At 43.5% G+C, this 17,707-nt stretch overlaps 1 protein-coding gene across 4 annotated transcripts in view; it reads left to right on the top strand.

Annotated features, from left to right (window-relative positions):
* The window catches only part of LOC106811442 (catalase-like), a 23,335-nt gene extending 7,559 nt beyond the window's left edge, over window positions 1-15,776 (top strand). For 2 of the 4 annotated variants that reach the window (XM_014815057.1, XM_014815056.1), the window contains exons 2-13: window positions 2,501-2,672; window positions 4,582-4,692; window positions 5,662-5,792; window positions 6,574-6,624; window positions 7,225-7,404; window positions 7,818-8,009; window positions 8,892-9,044; window positions 9,550-9,688; window positions 10,072-10,223; window positions 10,641-10,799; window positions 12,416-12,460; window positions 14,170-15,776. In XM_014815057.1, the coding sequence (XP_014670543.1) occupies window positions 2,501-2,672; window positions 4,582-4,692; window positions 5,662-5,792; window positions 6,574-6,624; window positions 7,225-7,404; window positions 7,818-8,009; window positions 8,892-9,044; window positions 9,550-9,688; window positions 10,072-10,223; window positions 10,641-10,799; window positions 12,416-12,457 (1,482 nt within the window). In that variant the 3' untranslated portion in view covers window positions 12,458-12,460; window positions 14,170-15,776. The remainder of the gene's footprint in view (window positions 1-2,500; window positions 2,673-4,581; window positions 4,693-5,661; window positions 5,793-6,573; window positions 6,625-7,224; window positions 7,405-7,817; window positions 8,010-8,891; window positions 9,045-9,549; window positions 9,689-10,071; window positions 10,224-10,640; window positions 10,800-12,415; window positions 12,461-14,169) is intronic. The other 2 variants (XM_014815059.1, XM_014815060.1) reach the window with 2 other exon arrangements.
* Window positions 15,777-17,707: the final 1,931 nt, after the last annotated feature.

Genomic DNA, 17,707 nt, shown 5'->3' with positions numbered 1-17,707 from the left:
ACAGCGCTCACGCACAACACGTCGCACACACCCGCTCACGCACACACAGTCGCACCACACAGCGCTCACGCACAACACGTCGCACACACGCGCTCCCACGCCACACACGTCCACACACGCGCTCACCACACACGTCGCACACACCGCTAACGCACATCACAGTCGCACCACACCGCCTGCACGCACACACATCGCACACCCCGCTCAACATGCACGAACATTAATGCGCGCACAGCATGCACACACCGCTCACGCAACACACGTTACATATATCACGAACTTACGAAATCTGGTCTGGAAACAAATACTACCAACCCTCAAACAATATACTAGTCCCAGCGGGCTAGCGGCTAATTCGACCCCTGGGATATTGTGGGATATTAAATAATGTGTACTATTAGCAAGAGTGCATAATAGAGAGTGCATCTCTATTATGCACTCTTGCTATTATCAGGAGTAGATAATAGGGATCCCTATTATCTACTCCTGATATTATGTAGCTGAATCAGAACATTATAGCACCTTGCTGCTCGGGTACTTTATCAGCTTCCCTTTCCTGTTCTATCAGTTTTTTGCTCGTGACCTACATAACTTTGTATATGCGTATTTATATGTAAATACACGTTTTATCACTGTTTGTTTAGACCCCTGGAAAATCCTGTTCAATCCAGTTGGAGGTATTCTGCTAGATACCCTGTTAGGTCCTAAGCGTAAATGAATACTGGGCTGGCTTGATTATATATACTAATATACATATCGATAAGTGCGTCAAGATATTTCTGAGACGACACCAACGAATTTTAGCTTGTAGCGTTGTTGAGATAGTGAAGGAAGGCTATGATTGACGCTACTGTCCTAGTATGTGGGGGTTCAGTACTAGTGTAGATACAGTTGGGAAAACGTGTTTTTTTGACAAATCTCTGCAAGCTCTTGCTTACTGTGCAGGGTCTGAGTTGATACTCGTGTTATTTGGCTGGTCACATACTATATCAGCTGGGCCTGTGCTATAAACCATTTCCTTGTCTGACACTTCTTTTGGTGGCCAAAGGACTGAAGTGTTGAACTTGTAGTCCACTTTTGATCTTTGACTTTTGGCTGTAGTAGTTGTACATGGTTCGCACAGTCCTTGAAACGTCCTTGAATTTGAGGGGAGTCCTTGAAAAGTACTTGAATTTGAGGGGAGTCCTTGAAAAGTACTTGAATTTAGTAAATGTTGATTTTGGGCTTGAAAAGTGCTTGAATTTCATAAAAATGTCTTTGAATTTCATGAAAATGTCCTTGAAAATGTCCATGAAAATTTTTAGAAAGAATCCTTGCCTGTAATAAAAAGAAATGTTGTACCATCAATAATGTGCAAACCCCAATAAAAATTGCGTTAAATGAGCTTAAAAAGCTATAGACACGATAGACAGTTAAATGATGATCACAAATTACAGTAAGTCAGTAAATCAAGGTATTTTTTAGAAGTGACAGTGTTTAGAAGGGTTTATTAATGTGATCCAGGTAAGTTTTAGAGGTGACATGCAGTGATTAAGAATGGGGTTATTAAATTAATCCAGGTATGTTTTGTTCTGTGTATGAATTCCGATAAAATGTCTGATAAAATGTCCTTGTATTTCCGATAAAATGTCCTTGAAAAGTCCTTGAAAAGTCCTTGGAAAAAATTTCAGTCCTCCTGTATATATGAACCATGTTGTAGTAGTAGCTCTATAGCCCGCGTAGTAGCTGCTAAAGGCCGGCGCACACCTACCCAGAAATCGGTCCGATTAAAAAATCTCTTCATGGTTTGTAAAATTGGCTCAGTGCGACGCCTTCCGATAAACACCTGCACACCTACGATAAAATTGGTTATTTTGTTGATGGTAGGCGCCATTTTGAATGTCATGTGACACGGGCACGTTCAGCTATTGGCTGTTCAAAAATTGCTTCAAAATAATCGGTTCAAAATCAAACATGTTTGATTTGGAACGATCACCCGATAAAAATAATCGTAAGTAAAATCGTCTACAAATGAACGCGCATATCGGCTGATTTTTATCGGGCCTATCAAATCGCGTGATAAATCGGCTGGTGTGCGCCGGCCTTAACTAGCTGTTCTTTGGTTAGGCCACAGACGTAGGTACGATTCATGTTTTGCAATTTAGAAGTTTTGTCACGTATGTTCAACAGAAATAACCCTAATAGAGAAGCTATGTGTGATATCATTGCAACTTCTCTGCGCATTTACATCAACTGGAAACATGCATCGGCCAGATCTCGCAGAATAGTCTAGAAAGTTCTCTTTACCTTGTTGCATTCTAGTCTAGAAGTGCGTACATGTACGGTACGTATAGTGCAAAACTATTTTAAGCTCATAATATATATATGTGGTGTTGATAGAATGATATACTAGCCTGATGTTAACAAGTGTCAATATAGTAACAGAATATCCTACGTGTCTGTCCCCCTCCCCGCATCGTAGGTGTACCTACATGCAGCACAACGTGTTTGTTTTCGGCAGGCCAGAGAGCAGCTGACGACAGGAGTGGGTGCGCCCGTCGGGGACAAGCTATGCATCGAGACGGTGGGGCCGCGCGGGCCGCTCGTCATGCAGGACTTTGTCTTCCAGGACGAGATGGCGCACTTCAACCGCGAGAGGATCCCCGAGAGAGTCGTGCACGCGAAGGGGGCAGGTGCGTGAGGAGGAGGGGGGTCGTGTCCATCCATGCCCAGGGGTGTGGTAGGAGGAGGGGGTCGTGTCTGTCCGTGCTGGGGGTGCGGTGAGGAGGAGGGGGGTCGTGTCTGTCCGTGCCCAGGGGTGTGATAGGAGGAGGGGGGTCGTGTCCGTCCGTGCTGGGGGTGCGGTGAGGAGGAAGGGGGTCGTGTCTGTCCATGCCCGTGGGGGGGGCAAGGAGGAGGGGGTCATGTCCGTCCATGCCGGGAGTGCGGTGAGGAGGAGGGGGGTCGTGTCTGTCCGTGCCCGTGAGGGGGCGGGGAGGAGGGGTCGGGCGTGTCCGTCCGTGCCGGGGGTGCGGTGAGGAGGAGGCGGGTCGTGTCTGTCCATGCCCAGGGGTGTGGTAGGAAGAAGGGGGTCGTGTTCGTCCGTGCTGGGGGTGCGACGAGGAGGAGGGGGTCGTGTCCGTCCGTGCCGGGGGTGCAGTGAGGAGAAGGGTGGTCGTGTCTGTCCGTGCCGGGGTGCGACGAGGAGGAGGGGTCGTGTCCGTCCGTGCCCGGGGGGTGCGGCGAGGAGGAGGGGGGTCGTGTCCGTCCGTGCTCGGGGGGTGTGGTAGGAGGGGGGACACTTTGCTTAGTGTGGAATTATTTACGTATGACCCCTCCTCATAGGAAGGGAGGTAGCATGTGCGGTGAGAGGGAGGTGTTCGTCTGTGGCAGCAGGGCGGGGTGGGGGGGGATCTAGGAGGGGATGCTCTGCTTAACATGGAATTGTTTGGATACGACCTTTCCCTCCCCAAAAAGATTGTTGACCTGATCTCATGGAATGTTTAACTGATCCGAGGGAAATTGCTGAGGTGGGGGGGGGGCAAAATAGGTGCGGAATTGTGCTAAATGCGATAATATTTTTGACAATAGCAGCTCAAAATGCCTGATCGCGCAAAATTTAATGGCCGATTATTTTCACCGTGAATGCATTATATTTCTCCTTCTCAAACGGAGATGGGCATTGTTAGAAGTATGCTGTTTAACAGCAGTGTTTGTTGAAAACATTTTTTTTAAATTCGAACATCTGGTTGAATTAGCACGTAAGGTTTCAGGGTAGATGCATGCACCTTAGTGATGTTAGTCATGACCCCTGGGGATTGCTCACCTAATACCCTGGGGATAAATCCTTTATTACTCGGTCACCATTCACTTGGAAATCCGCAGGTGTCATTCGCTAGCAATCCGTCTCACCGTCTTTTTGACTGTCTATTCTCATACTAGACGGCAATTTTACTGCCGACAGCGGACGACAGCCATGCACTTATTTCAGTGAATAGATTTATGGTGTGCATGATTTTGCTAGGAGACAAATATTCCAGTCATTTGAGACTCCCACTTTCTCAATCCCAGCTAACACTATGACAGTTGTTAAAAGTTGTTTAACTTGTTTGCTTATAAAAATTTGACATTGATTTTGAAACATTGATTTGACACATATGAAGTTGATGTTGGTTTTATTCGGCAAGAGAGTAACGCTCTCGTGAAAAGCTCAGCCTTTGTCACCTTATTTCATGTTCGTCATGACATTTTCATACTAGCATGTCATGTCATTTCATTTCATGTTTGTCATTTCAGTTCATGTCATGTTTGTGATGGTGTATCATGTCACGTTTGTCATGTCATGTCATTTCATATCATGTTTGTCATTTCAGTTCATGTCATGTTATGTCATGTCACGTTTGTCATGTCATGCCATTTCATTTCATGTTTGTCATTTCAGTTCATGTCATGTTTGCCATGTGGTGTCATGTTATGTCATGTCGTATCATGTCACGTTTGTCATTTCATGTCATATCATGTATGTCATGTGTCATACTAACGGAGCAGTTTTTCTACCCTGCTTGTTGATTCTGCCTCATTGTGTCTGTGGATGATGTTCAGGTGCCTTCGGCTACTTCGAGGTGACGCATGACATCACGCAGTACTGCAAGGCAAAGATCTTTGAGCACGTCGGCAAGCGTACGCCGATGGCAGTGCGTTTTTCCACCGTCGGTAAGTGAGGCCCAGTAAACAAGCTGCCCTGGTATCTTCGCGGCTAGTGGTGCGTGCCCCTTATATCAACACCGTATGTCAGTCCATGGATTTGGTGTAGCTGATAGTGTCGTGGATCCGTGCAAAATCCATGGTCGTTGTAAGGGCATGTGAGATGTGGTAAGTGTACGGGATGCGTACATATACCAACAACGCTTGGCCGAAATGCGCGTGTAGTTTAAATATATGATGCGAGATCTTTGTATTGCGTCAAACATGGGTGCGATATATATATATATATATATGCCAGTTGGCATTAAAATATCATCGGCCTAGCTCAAGCTTTAGGGGTCCAGCTATTGGCATAAAACGCTGAAGTTTCACTGATTAAGGGATAGAAACAAACCATTCACATTCTGGACAATTTTTCGATAAAATTCTTGGGTGCAGCATTATTTTTACTTCCCTCGGATGACTCGGCTAGTGTTAATTGTCATTACTGGTATGCGCGAGGGTTCCTATATGCAGGCGTGCGTGCATGCGTGGGATGTGTTACCCAGTCGCAGTTTACTTAAACTTACTCCCCTGTTTCCCCTCTTCATCCTACAGGTGCCTATTGTCAGAAACAAAATTAGTCTTAATATTTTTCTCAACATTAGTAAAAAAAAATTAATGTTAAAACTAATATTGAGAATTTGAGACTAATTTTATTTATGACATCGGGTCTCGGTCTTGGAAATGAATCTGAAAGCCCAGCCCATCCTGATTTCGTAAAATTTCTATTTCTACTTTATAACCCATAGTAAAATCTATATGAATTAGCCAGTCCTGCTAAAAAGTTACCAGTCCCGGACCGGTTGACAGCCTCATATTGTCAACACTGCGTCCTCCTGCTGACTCTTCGTTTGTCCCGCTGGTCCGCCCGCTAACGACGTCTCGTCCCCGGTCCTGTCCCTCGCTCCCCTAACGCTCCCTCTCTCGACGTCGCAGGCGGGGAGAAGGGATCGGCCGACACGGCGCGCGACCCACGCGGCTTCGCGCTCAAGTTCTACACGGAGGAGGGCAACTGGGACCTTGTCGGCAACAACACTCCCGTCTTCTTCATTCGCGACCCGATCTTCGTAAGTGACAATGCGTGCGCGTGCGTGCGTGCGACCTCACGGGGCCGCCGACCCCGCGTGTGTCCCCCGCCCCCGTACGCAATGAAACCTGTCCCAGCGTCGCGTAATAACGAGCAGGTTCGCAAACACCGTTCTCGTCTCGTCGGAAGGCGGGTATCGACCACATCGACGGTTGCCGTGGCGACGGACTGAACCGGCATGTCTCGGTGTTTGCTTTCCTGCCAGAAGCGGAAAGAGAGTCGAGGTGGCGTGCGATTGAATTGAGACAGGTTCAATAATTGTGTGAATTATGAATAGGAGAGAGAATTGAAGTTTGCTCAGTGACATTTCAAACCCGGTGCGTGCTACTTTTGCGAGAGACCTTTCGCTGGGTTGTAAAGAGAATCAAGGTGCCGTGCAATGGAAAAACCAGACTGGTTCAATAATTGTGCAAATTATGAATAGGGAGAATCAAACAAGTACGTGCTACTTTTTCGAGAAACCAGTCACTGCATCTATGTCCCGACATGGTACTTTTTCAGAAAACACTATAGACTATGTCGTACAGTGTCCTCAGTAATGCATTTCAACACTGGGAATACCTTCAACGCATAACTTTGTTTCATTGGCAAAGTGTTGTGTTAATTGTAAAATTGAAATTTATACTTTCTACTGCAGTCCTCAGTACTGATCTATCAATTTGATCAACTTTGTCTTTCTACATCTTTACTATAGTGTCTCAGACTAATCCTTATAAGGTAACATTTGTGTACTGATGTCGACCACCATGTATCTTCCACAGTTTCCCAACTTCATCCACACGCAGAAGCGAAATCCTGTCACTAACCTAAAAGTAAGTGAATGTTTATTATGACGAATATTATCCTGGTATATATGTTACAGCTAGGGTATATGCATGGTGGGCGTAGGTTTTCATTTAAACGCATCGAGCTAAGTTGAAGGTGACAAGAAATAAATCCATTGGCCTTTGATGAATATTGTTTAGACTAGAAGAAGTGAAGTAAAGATATATAATATAAAACAATGCAGTGGAGTCCAGTAGGGTGCGTTGCAACATGATACAACGCAATAACAGAACCATATGCAATGCTACAGCAATGCTAAGCAGTGCACTGCAATACTGCTTAACTACAACACAATGTGTTACATCACATTCCAGTGCATGGTATATTACATAGCAAGCATGCACGCATGACAATGTGTTACATCGCATCTCAATCCATGGTATGTTACATGGTAATCATGCACGTGTATGAAATACGTGATGTAAGGTGTGTACGACATAATATGTGATGATACATGGTATATTATGTAGTAGGCATGCATGCATGACAATACGCGCTACATTACTTGGACAGCGTGGTGTAGTAGTAGCGTGACAGCAGTGACGGTGGCAGACGCGCGCGACCGTACATTGCGTATCCTACGACAGGACCCGGACATGTTCTGGGACTTCCTGACGCTGCGTCCCGAGTCGATGCACCAGGTGTCGTTCCTGTTCTCGGACCGCGGCACGCCGGACGGCTTCCGACACATGAACGGCTATGGCAGCCACACGTTCAAGCTCGTGAACGCGAACGATGATGCAGTCTACTGCAAGTTCCATTACAAGGTAATGAGGGAGAGGACAAGGGGGATGTGGGGACTGGAGAGAGGAAGGGGGAGGGGAAGAGGGACGAGGGTGGAGAAGGGGTGTGGGTATGGGGGAGGGAAAGTGGGTGTGGGTATGGGGGAGGAAAAGTGGGTGTGGGTATGGGGGAGGGAAAGGGGGTGTGGGTATGAGGGAGGGAAAGTGGGTGTGGGTATGGGGGAGGGAAAGGGGGTGTGGGTATGGGGGAGGGAAAGGGGGTGTGGGTATGGGGGAGGGAAAGGAGGTGTGGGTATGGGGAGGGAAAGGGGTGTGGGCATGGGGAGGGAATAGGGGAACATCCAGAAAATGTTGTCGTGACCATAGACCGCTCCCAGTTTTTATGTAGAAATCCACGTCACGTTGTCATCATAGACGGTTCCCATTTTGCTGCGTAGACCAACCAGGGGATCAAGAACCTGACTGACGCCCAGGCAGCCGAGTTGTCAATGAACGACCCCGACTACGCCACGCGTGACCTCTACAACGCCATCGAAGACGGCAGTTTCCCCTCGTACACGTTCTACATCCAGGTCATGACCTTTGAACAGGCGTCGACGTGGAAGTGGAATCCGTTTGACCTCACCAAGGTCAGTGCTTGACTGTCATCTTGCTAACTATTGTGAATGTAACGATAGGTTGGGAGTAGATTTATTAAAATCCTATAGTAGCCCATTAAAAACGCATGTAAATACCTACTCGTGCGTCATTCTGTTATTTTTCAACGAAACACATCACTAAATTATATAATTAATACTCTAACTGCTTTATAAACGTGATCTTGTAAGGGTACTATAAAAATAATCGGGTCTGCTGTGACATCACGCAAATGAGGTGGATTTCGGTGGATGTTTGGTGAATACCATCATCTGGCATGTTCACATATATAGTAGCTCAGAAGACTCACGTGGTTATCAATTCTATCGAAATTTAATTTCTTTCAATTTCATCGACATCTGTCTCGTGACGTAATTGTTGAAACGTTCAAGGGCCCATGACACTTTGATATTAATAGAATATAATTAGGACTGATCAACAATAAGGTTTGACAGGGTACTATAATTATATTGATTAGTATGCAAGTCACTTCCTTCTCACATTCTTGTCATTCCCTTTTCCCCATCTGTGGAAAAACTGGATCAAATTAGACTAAGACTTGTAATGTAACAATGCTTGTTGTTTGTTGTTATAACTGTCATTTGCTGTTTGTATTTTGTTATTGTAACTGCCATTCGTTGTTTTTTGTTGTTGTTGTAACTGTCATTTGTTGTTTGTAGTATATTGCTGTAAGTCTTAGTGTCATTTGTTGTTTGTTCTATGTTCTTGTAACTGTCATCTGTTTTTTTGTGGTATGTAAATGCCATTTGTTTTTTATTGATTGTTGTTTGTTGTCGTAATTTCCATTTGTTACTTGTATGTAACTGTCATTTGTTGCATATTATTGTAGCTGTCATCTATTTCCTTTGACTCAGGTTTGGCCACACGCTGACTTCCCTCTGAAGCCGTTTGGCCGCATTGTTTTCAACCGCAATCCCAAGAACTACTTTGCTGAGGTGGAGCAGATTGCCTTCTCACCTGCACACATGGTTCCAGGCATCGAGGCCAGTCCGGACAAGATGCTGCAGGTAGGGGGCGCTGACGCCGTCGACTGAGTAGAATAGTGGGTACATACCTATCCCTCTCCCTCTCTATATCTCTCTATCTAGCTATCTCTCTCGCCTGGGCTCTCTCTCCCTCTCTTTCTTCCTATCTACCTTTCTCTCTCTCTTTCCCTCTCTCTATCTATCTATCTCTTTCTGTCCCTCTCTTCCTTCATCCCTCTCTCCCTCTCTTCCCTCATCCCTCTCTCCATCTCTCTCATTCTCTCTTTCTCTCTCTCTCTCTCTCTCTCTCTCTCTGTCTAGCTCCCTCCCTCCCTCCCTCTCTCCTTTTCTCACTCTCTTTCCCTCTTTCTCTCTCCATCTCTTGTTGTCTCTTTCTCTCTCTCACCCTCTCGTGCTGAAGGTATAATAATGTCAATATTACTTTAGTTAAGTGTAATCTCATTATCCGTCCAAGTATTGCGATCATGATTTCATTATTCGCTCTTCGATATCAACGGCTTGATTGCGATCGGTCATCGTCTTGCAGGGCCGCCTCTATTCCTACTCGGACACGCACCGACACCGCCTGGGCAGCAACTACCTGCAGCTGCCCGTCAACAGCTCCTACCGCTCCCACGTGCGCAACTACCAGCGCGACGGCCCACAATGCCTCGACGACAACCAGGGTAAGACGACGTGGCGCCGAAATCAGAGTTTGCGGAAGTGTGTATTGTGTGTAGAGTGTAGCAAGGCACATGCGTGCATTGCCTTGTGACACACGGACCCACTGCAGACCCGTTCCATACCATTGCAGTCTAACCATACCAGTTGAAACCAGTCCAATCTCGCATTAGATTTCGTTATTTACTTTTGATTAAAGGTTATCATTTATGAAATAGGAAGGGAAGAGTGCTACCAGTGTAATATAATAAATCACCCTACAATACCCAATGAGAACCCACTAATACATCTGGCACTATACAATCATAGCTAATTGTACACACAAAGTAATCGACACTATTTAATAATCTGCATATTCTGATAAGTATGTGTTTTTTTCTCCCCACAGAGGGTGCACCCAACTACTTCCCCAATAGTTTCCAGGGACCAGATCACGATCACAAGTACCTGGCGCATACCGTCCACTACAGCGGTGACTGTAAGAGGTACAGAACTGATGATGACGATAACAGCACGCAGGTTGGAAACTTCTGGCGCAAAGTACGTGTATATTATGCTGTGTATATGTATGTATTCGAATATTACGTATTATAGTGGTATATCCTTTCTGAGATCTAGCCTACTAGATATAATGATTCACGATTTATAACCTTTTTCAAACTCTATACATACCTAGCACCTTACATCTTAAACGGACTGAGATCGTTTTTCCAGATGCCCAGGTCTGTGTCTTAACTGCTTCTCGATTCATCGTAATGATTGCGTGTGTGTGTGTGCGTGCGTGCGTGCGTGCGTACGTGCGTACGTGCGTGCGTGCGTGCGTGCGTGCGTGCGTGCGTGCGTGCGTGCGCGCGTGTGTAACTGTATTATACGAGCGCCTAGTGGGTCACCCCTGGCTTGTCGATTTCCCCCCGAATCCGCGTTCGTCTGCCGCGTCACGTCGTCGGGGCATTGCAGGTGCTGACCGAGGACGGCCGGAAGCATCTCATCAGCAACATGGCGGGACACTTGAAGAACGCGCAGGAGTTCATACAGAAGCGCGCCGTCGCAAACTACAGCAAGTGCGACCCGGAATACGGCAGACGCCTTGAGGAGGCGCTCACCAAACACAGACAGGTGCGGTGTCGCTCGCTCGCACGCGCGCGCCACGCGCCTAGTAATGCGTCGCGCAGCCCGATCGGTTTAATCGTAGATTAATATCGGTTAATGTAGATTAAGACCGTTAATTATCGGTTTGAGTGAATCGTTGCGTGCGCAGGTTTAGGCAGTCGGGTGTGTTGGTAGGTGGGTCGTCGTGGGTTAATGAACTCCTTGGCTAGCTGTGTGCAGTGACTGCATTTGTAATCCGAGCATGTTATAGTTTGGTATCAAACTTCGTCGATTTTGACGTTTGCAGATTAATATTAGGTGGATTATTAAACGATAAGCGTATCGCTTCTGCTGCCTTTTACGTGTTGAATTTCACGTGCGTCAATTTAACAGCTTGTCTAGCAGCCTGACCATCTTAAAGGTTATATATCCTCATATTAAACTCGGCGACTCGCATATACCACAAGTCTGTATACGCATCTTAGTACAGAAGAATGTCAGAGATGTTCTGTCAGCCTGGTAACGACAATGACAAAAAGTTCTACCCATCTCATCTTAAGCTGGGTTTACACTACCGACTTTATGTTGTCAAATTGGCGAATTGGACCAATTTCGCAACTATACAACTGACAATCGGCAGTGTAAAATTTATGCAAAAGTTGCGCAAGAAACTGGTCAATAGCTACTAGTTGGGAGATTAGAACAGGTTCTATTTTCGCCAACTCGGTGTTGCCGAATTGTGAAATTGGTCCAACTCATCAATTTGACAACATAAAGTCGGTAGTGTAAACCCAGCTTTAGCAGAACTATGCCATGTATGTAGGTTGTACCAGCATGAACCCATCTATATTCATTTACCAATATATTCATAGTATTGGAGTTAGGAATATTCAAGGTGTATCTAGACTTGCAGATTATGCCGCCATTTCAAATCATAAAGGGGGATATACAACCTGTAGTATGGATGCTGTATGTGTCGGCTTTGCTTAGATTAATAAGATTGCATTATATTAATAATGTCCGTGTGCCTTTTAAACAGCACTCCAGCAATAACGCTCAACTTTAGATCGAATGACAAGAATTTGGTCAAAGTATGCACTGATATTTGTTTAATCAATGCCAGTTCTCTACTAGTTCTCTCAAAGTCCATGCTTTGCTATTGCTTGGCTTCAGTGCTTCAGCATATTTCTGCATGACGCTCAAAGGCCTAGGCTCATGGTTTACAAAATCGTTGTTTAATTATGTATGACACATATAGTTTGGTCTATGTAGTAACTGACTTGTCAGTGTCTTTGGTTGATTTTATTAGTTTATCACGTTTCAAAACCAAGTTAATATAACTTAAGTTTAAAATTTATTACTTTTCGTTATAACAATTCATATGAAAAACTTTCAATGAGTTGCATCTAAAAAATAATGTAAGATTAAATAAAATAGTAATGAGCCCGGGTCCTTAGTGCGAGAGATGGCTAAGCAGCTTGTGCCCTGCGTCGTTGATTCAACCTTCCACACTGCACACCTGTGTCTGTGTGTCTTGCTGTGTGGGTGGATGAAACTGCGAGTGCATGAATATGCCGTTTGCTTGCGCAGAAGCATCGATCTTGCATTGTGTAAATCGCGAGTGTTTTCTTTTGCTAACACAGGAGAACGCAGTCGACGAGTCTATTTTCAACGAAAAACTGTAGATTGTAAGTCTCTCCGTCGATAATAGGGCAGCAACCACATGCCTAGTCCACGATATAATACGTATTACAATATTTGGGCTATGATGTGATACGTATCAGAATGTATCAGATGCGTGTCATATTCAAATTTATTTTTGGCGCATCAGGGTGTATTACTACGCACGTGAAGCTGTATCGTGACTCATATTATGATTGTATCATGATTAATTGTATTGTGATTAATACTATGGCGATTAATCGCATAGCAATTAATTGTTTTGCCACTAATCGATACGTGGTACTTTGTTCTCTCCGGTCTATCGTGGTCTGCGTCCTCACAAGCACTCGGGTTGCATCCACGAATGAAATGATATTCGTCAGTAAAGTGGAATCATATATTAGTCGACGTTACTGTCGATATGTTTGCATCTCCTTCACATCACCTGCTGCTTTCACTTACGGGTTGTGCAATGGCTACAATACAATCTACGGTGTCACCAACTGCGATATGTAACTATAGACTAACACTAATACTATTGTGATGTATATAGATGTAGTTTCATGACTAACTGATCTTCAGTGTGTGTGGTGACATGGTAGCAAGGGCCAACATGTTAATAGACTTTTGGTGGTATCATGGACATATATATTATATATATATATATATATATATAATCTCATGCATATACTATCTATACATATGAGATATATGTATGTCCTTGGTGGTGTGCTGTACTGTAGTATTTGCACAACATGTAAGTGAAATACGGCCGGCGATGGCATTCACACTGATGTTGACTGATAAAAAATGTTACCTTTTTAAAATTTCGTACCGATTTACGAACCGGACCCCGCGTGCCTGTGTGTGCGTCCATCATGTGCTCTCGCAGTAACTCTCATCCACACGGTTAGCCAAGGTAGACAGAAACATACCCCACACGGTGATTGGCTTTCAATCCTGCGCATGTTGTCGCGCTTCTTTCTTTCATTGTTCTCTTCGATAGCGAGGAAGCACGTGATGGTGTATTGCGTAGAGTTAGAATCTTTGTCTAGGTGTGCAGTAATTGGTGTCAGTTCTCAATCTTACGACTCATTAAAGAGCACTTTATGAACAGGAGACGTAAGAGATTGATCTATGTCTACTTATATATATATATATATATATATATAACATAAACTATTAAGTGTGTGCGGCCTTTTTCTTTAAAATTCTTGCAGCTGTAAGTTTCATTATATGATTGAAAATTGTCTTCATTTAAATAAGTTTTCAGTAAATTTGGGAAGAAAGGAAAATTCTACTTATTTTCTGATCTACTAAACTTCACGACTGGAATTTGTTGCAGATAAATATGAAATATAATGTGAGCTTTCTAGTATATTTACAATTTGTGGAATCACCAGTTAAGTTTAGTTGTCGTATTGTTGTCGTAGTTCTACTATTGGGGTTCATAGCTGTGTAAGTTTATGTACTGTTTTGTTGATTCCAGTTTCATGTTAGAGTGTAGGATCTGTCTGAGTTTGAAATTTTAAGTAAATATTTGGAGCTTCCAAGGTGCTGTGTTTGTAAAATAGTAATAATTTAACTCTATATATAACTAATGACAAATCTTTAGAATTATGTTATTTGGTTTAGCAGTTGTATTTTTTCATTTTTGTAATTTTTTACCATGTATAGTTTAGGACCATGCGCATCTCAATCTAACATTTTCTATTGATGTCTGTCACCTTTTCAGGTGGGAAAACGTATGAGCAACCTTTAAACGGAGTGGAGAAATAGAAGAGGAAATTTGAAGAAAAAAAACTGGAAAAGGTAACCTGAAGAAACCCTATTGCAGGATATACCACCGATATACCAACCCACATATAACTTATCAACCTCCAGTCCCCATGCTACAAATCAAGTTATTATTAGTTTACTGGTAAAATTATATATGTATACATATATGTGTTTTAAAGTGTCTGGAAAAATTCTGTTATAATAAACATTTAAATTGATATTTGGTCCATATATTTTCAATGCCGTATATGTGGGCGTGGTCATAATAGTTTGAGTGTGGGAATTGAAAAATAGTGGAGTAATTACGATTTTATAACAGTATGACATGAATGAGTTACCACGGTGTATATCATAATCTATAATGTCAATTTGTCGTGAACTGTATATTAAGATAGCAGACGTTTTAATCAGTATTCTTTGCATTCATGCAAACCTCCAATATTTTCCCGGTTTTGTTATTCTTACAGTTCCTTCAATTTTAGTGTTAGGTACCAGCATCTGTTCGGTTTATGGCAGTCTTTATAGATACTGTGAAGTACCTATAACGGACGGAAGTTATATATGGACAAAGCAGTAGTTATGAGTGTTGATATCAACTTAAGTATATTAAATATACAATGGTTCATGTTGTTAACAATGGGGTATCTCGCAGTTCGTTACAAAATGTTGAGTTATCACGTGATATGGAATAGTTGTGTGATTATGCACAATTAATAATTATTTTAATTATAATTTAATAATTCATTAATTGTGAATGTTTTTTTAGTTTGGTCGTAATTGTGAAATGCTATGGGTGAAATCTCATGTGTTGCCACGTGGTGATTGTATTGTCATGTGATTGGTTGTATTATAGTTTTCTGTCAGACATTACTGTCATATCCATCATTTATCGAGGCTAAATGCATAATTATCGCGAAGTTTTGCCTTTTCGTAATGTTGCATGAGGTCGAGTTTAAATGAGATGGAGTTCGATGTATGAAGATGTTCCCACAGCATCAATTAATATATGTACGGCACCAGGGCTTGGATGGGATCTTAGCGTTCTTATACACACACAGCATACATCTATATCGGATATCTAGGAATGGTATTCGGTGCGTGTCATCACTGTTTGTTTATTGATGACGCTGGTACGATGAGTTTTTACTATATAATGATACGTGGGCGGCGGATGTTGTGTGGGTTTAGCATGAGCCAGCGGAAAAATATCTCGTGTTTGTCCGTTCGGTATCACATGTTTTACGAATGTGTTGTGAACCGGTGCACATACTTCTGGTTGTAGGGGGTGTTGTTAATTGTTAATGGTGTGATACTTTGCGGCTGTGAGGGTGTTAACTGTTAACGAACAAACGGGTAGAAGGGGGAGTGGATCTGCCACGTGGAGAGTGGCGCCATTTTATTAGCTAAGTTTTACTTTCAACGTCTATTGGTAAGTTGTTTATTGGTGTAAGCCGGAGCGTGTAGGTCAAAGTCCTATTTTGCAGAACTAGCAACGTCTGTAATAACCTACTAGGTACATTTGTATGTAACTTTGAGATGAATAAATAATAATCTGTCGTCTCATTTAGTGGTTATTGTGCTTAATTTTTATGGTTTACTAAATTTGTTATGTAAAGTAGATTGTTATTTGTTATAGATATCAGAGAAAAAACTCTTGTCACGTATTAAAAGAAGGGCAGCCTCGTTCGACACCATGCCGCATTAGAGTCAAGTAGGATCGCAAACAATTTTTTTAACGCGGTAGACCATGGTTCAACCTAACAACGCCAATAGTCTCCACATTCTTTATTCTTGCTGGGTGATAAGCCCACAACTCCCTCCGCCACTCAGGCCTGTCTCGTAACACGTATGGCCTGTGACTTGCATAAATATCATATATCAAATATGTGTATATAAGTTGTCTATGGTACCTTGACTAATGAAAGCCCGCACCTCCTTCATCTTGGTTGCCTCCTGTCTGACACCAAGTCGTCTTAGGCCGTCACCGTTTACGCTTTCATATTGTGTCCGTCGACTCGTAGGACCACCTGAGGGTACACCTTGTTCTGGTACATGACGAACATATGACCGAATGTGTTGTGCGATACTAGCACGTCGTAGGACATTATAGTAATGTGTGCTAGCGATGTTTTACGTGACTGTCTTCGCCGCATTGATCTCGGCTATAGGTCGAGCAGGGGGGTGCGAGATGGCCCGTAGGTGTCGCTCGTAAACATGAATGTCTACCGCAAAACATGTAAAAGATGAGAAAGCAGTGTGGATGCATTGTCTAGGCGGGGGTGCCTGACGGGCTACGACTAATAACACAACCGGCTATTCGTCTGGTCTGATCACTCCGTTGGCTTTGACGATAGAGCGGGTTTAGCTTTGTTTTAGATTTGTTTTAGCGGGTTTGTTTGGCTGAGCTAAACGCGCGCGCCATTTGCGCACGTAAACCAGCTCGCATTCGGCGCGCGCCATTCGGTGTGCGGAGGCCTTTAAGGCCTTAAGGTTAGCGTTAAAGCCAACGGAGTGTTACGTGTTCATACTGCACGGTCTATTTCTCTGCTCCCGTGGGTGAATTCCTGATTGACATTCACACCTATTTCCGCACGCGCCGTTCTTAATGTAGGCCTACTAGAACCTTCTTTACAACACATTACGTAACTTCACATTACATTACATCACTACATTACATTACATTACATTACATTACATTACATTACATTACATTACATTACATTACATTGCATTGCAGTGCATACCAGTAAAGGGCGGCCGTCGGAATGTAAAATTTCTCAATAAAAGGCAATCGCGCGCTCGGCCCAATGATGTAAATAATAATATTATGCTTGACATGTATTTATGACATACACGCGCGCACACACATACACACGTGCGCACACACACACACACACACACACACACATTAGCGTTAAAAGACCAACGGAGGTATTACGTGTTCATACTGCAGCGTCTATTTCTCTGCTCCCGTGGTGAATTCCTGATTGACATTCACACCTATTTCCGCACCGCGCCGTTCTTAATGTAGGCCTACTAGAACTGCTTACAACACATTACGTAACTTCACATACATAACATCACTACATTACATTACATTACATTACATTACATTACATTACATTACATTACATTACATTACATTACATTACATTACATTGCATTGCATTGCATTGCATTACATTGTACTGCATTGCAGTGCATACCAGTAAAGGGCGGCCGTCGGAATGTAAAATTTCTCAATAAAGCAATCGCGCGCTCGGCCAATATGTAAATAAAATAATATTTGCTTGACATGTATTTATGACATACACGCGCGCACACACATACACATCGTCGCGCACAACACACAGCACACACATCACACACACACACACCATACACACACACCACACATCACACACACACACACACACACACACACACACACACAACACAACAACAACACAAACACACAACACACACACACACACACACACAACACACACAATACA

This window comes from Priapulus caudatus, unplaced genomic scaffold (assembly GCF_000485595.1).
Source record: "Priapulus caudatus unplaced genomic scaffold, Priapulus_caudatus-5.0.1 Scaffold540, whole genome shotgun sequence".
Classification (NCBI taxonomy): domain Eukaryota; kingdom Metazoa; phylum Priapulida; class Priapulimorpha; order Priapulimorphida; family Priapulidae; genus Priapulus; species Priapulus caudatus.
Note: the sequence above shows the minus strand (reverse complement) of the source record. Positions and strands in the feature narration are given on the sequence as shown.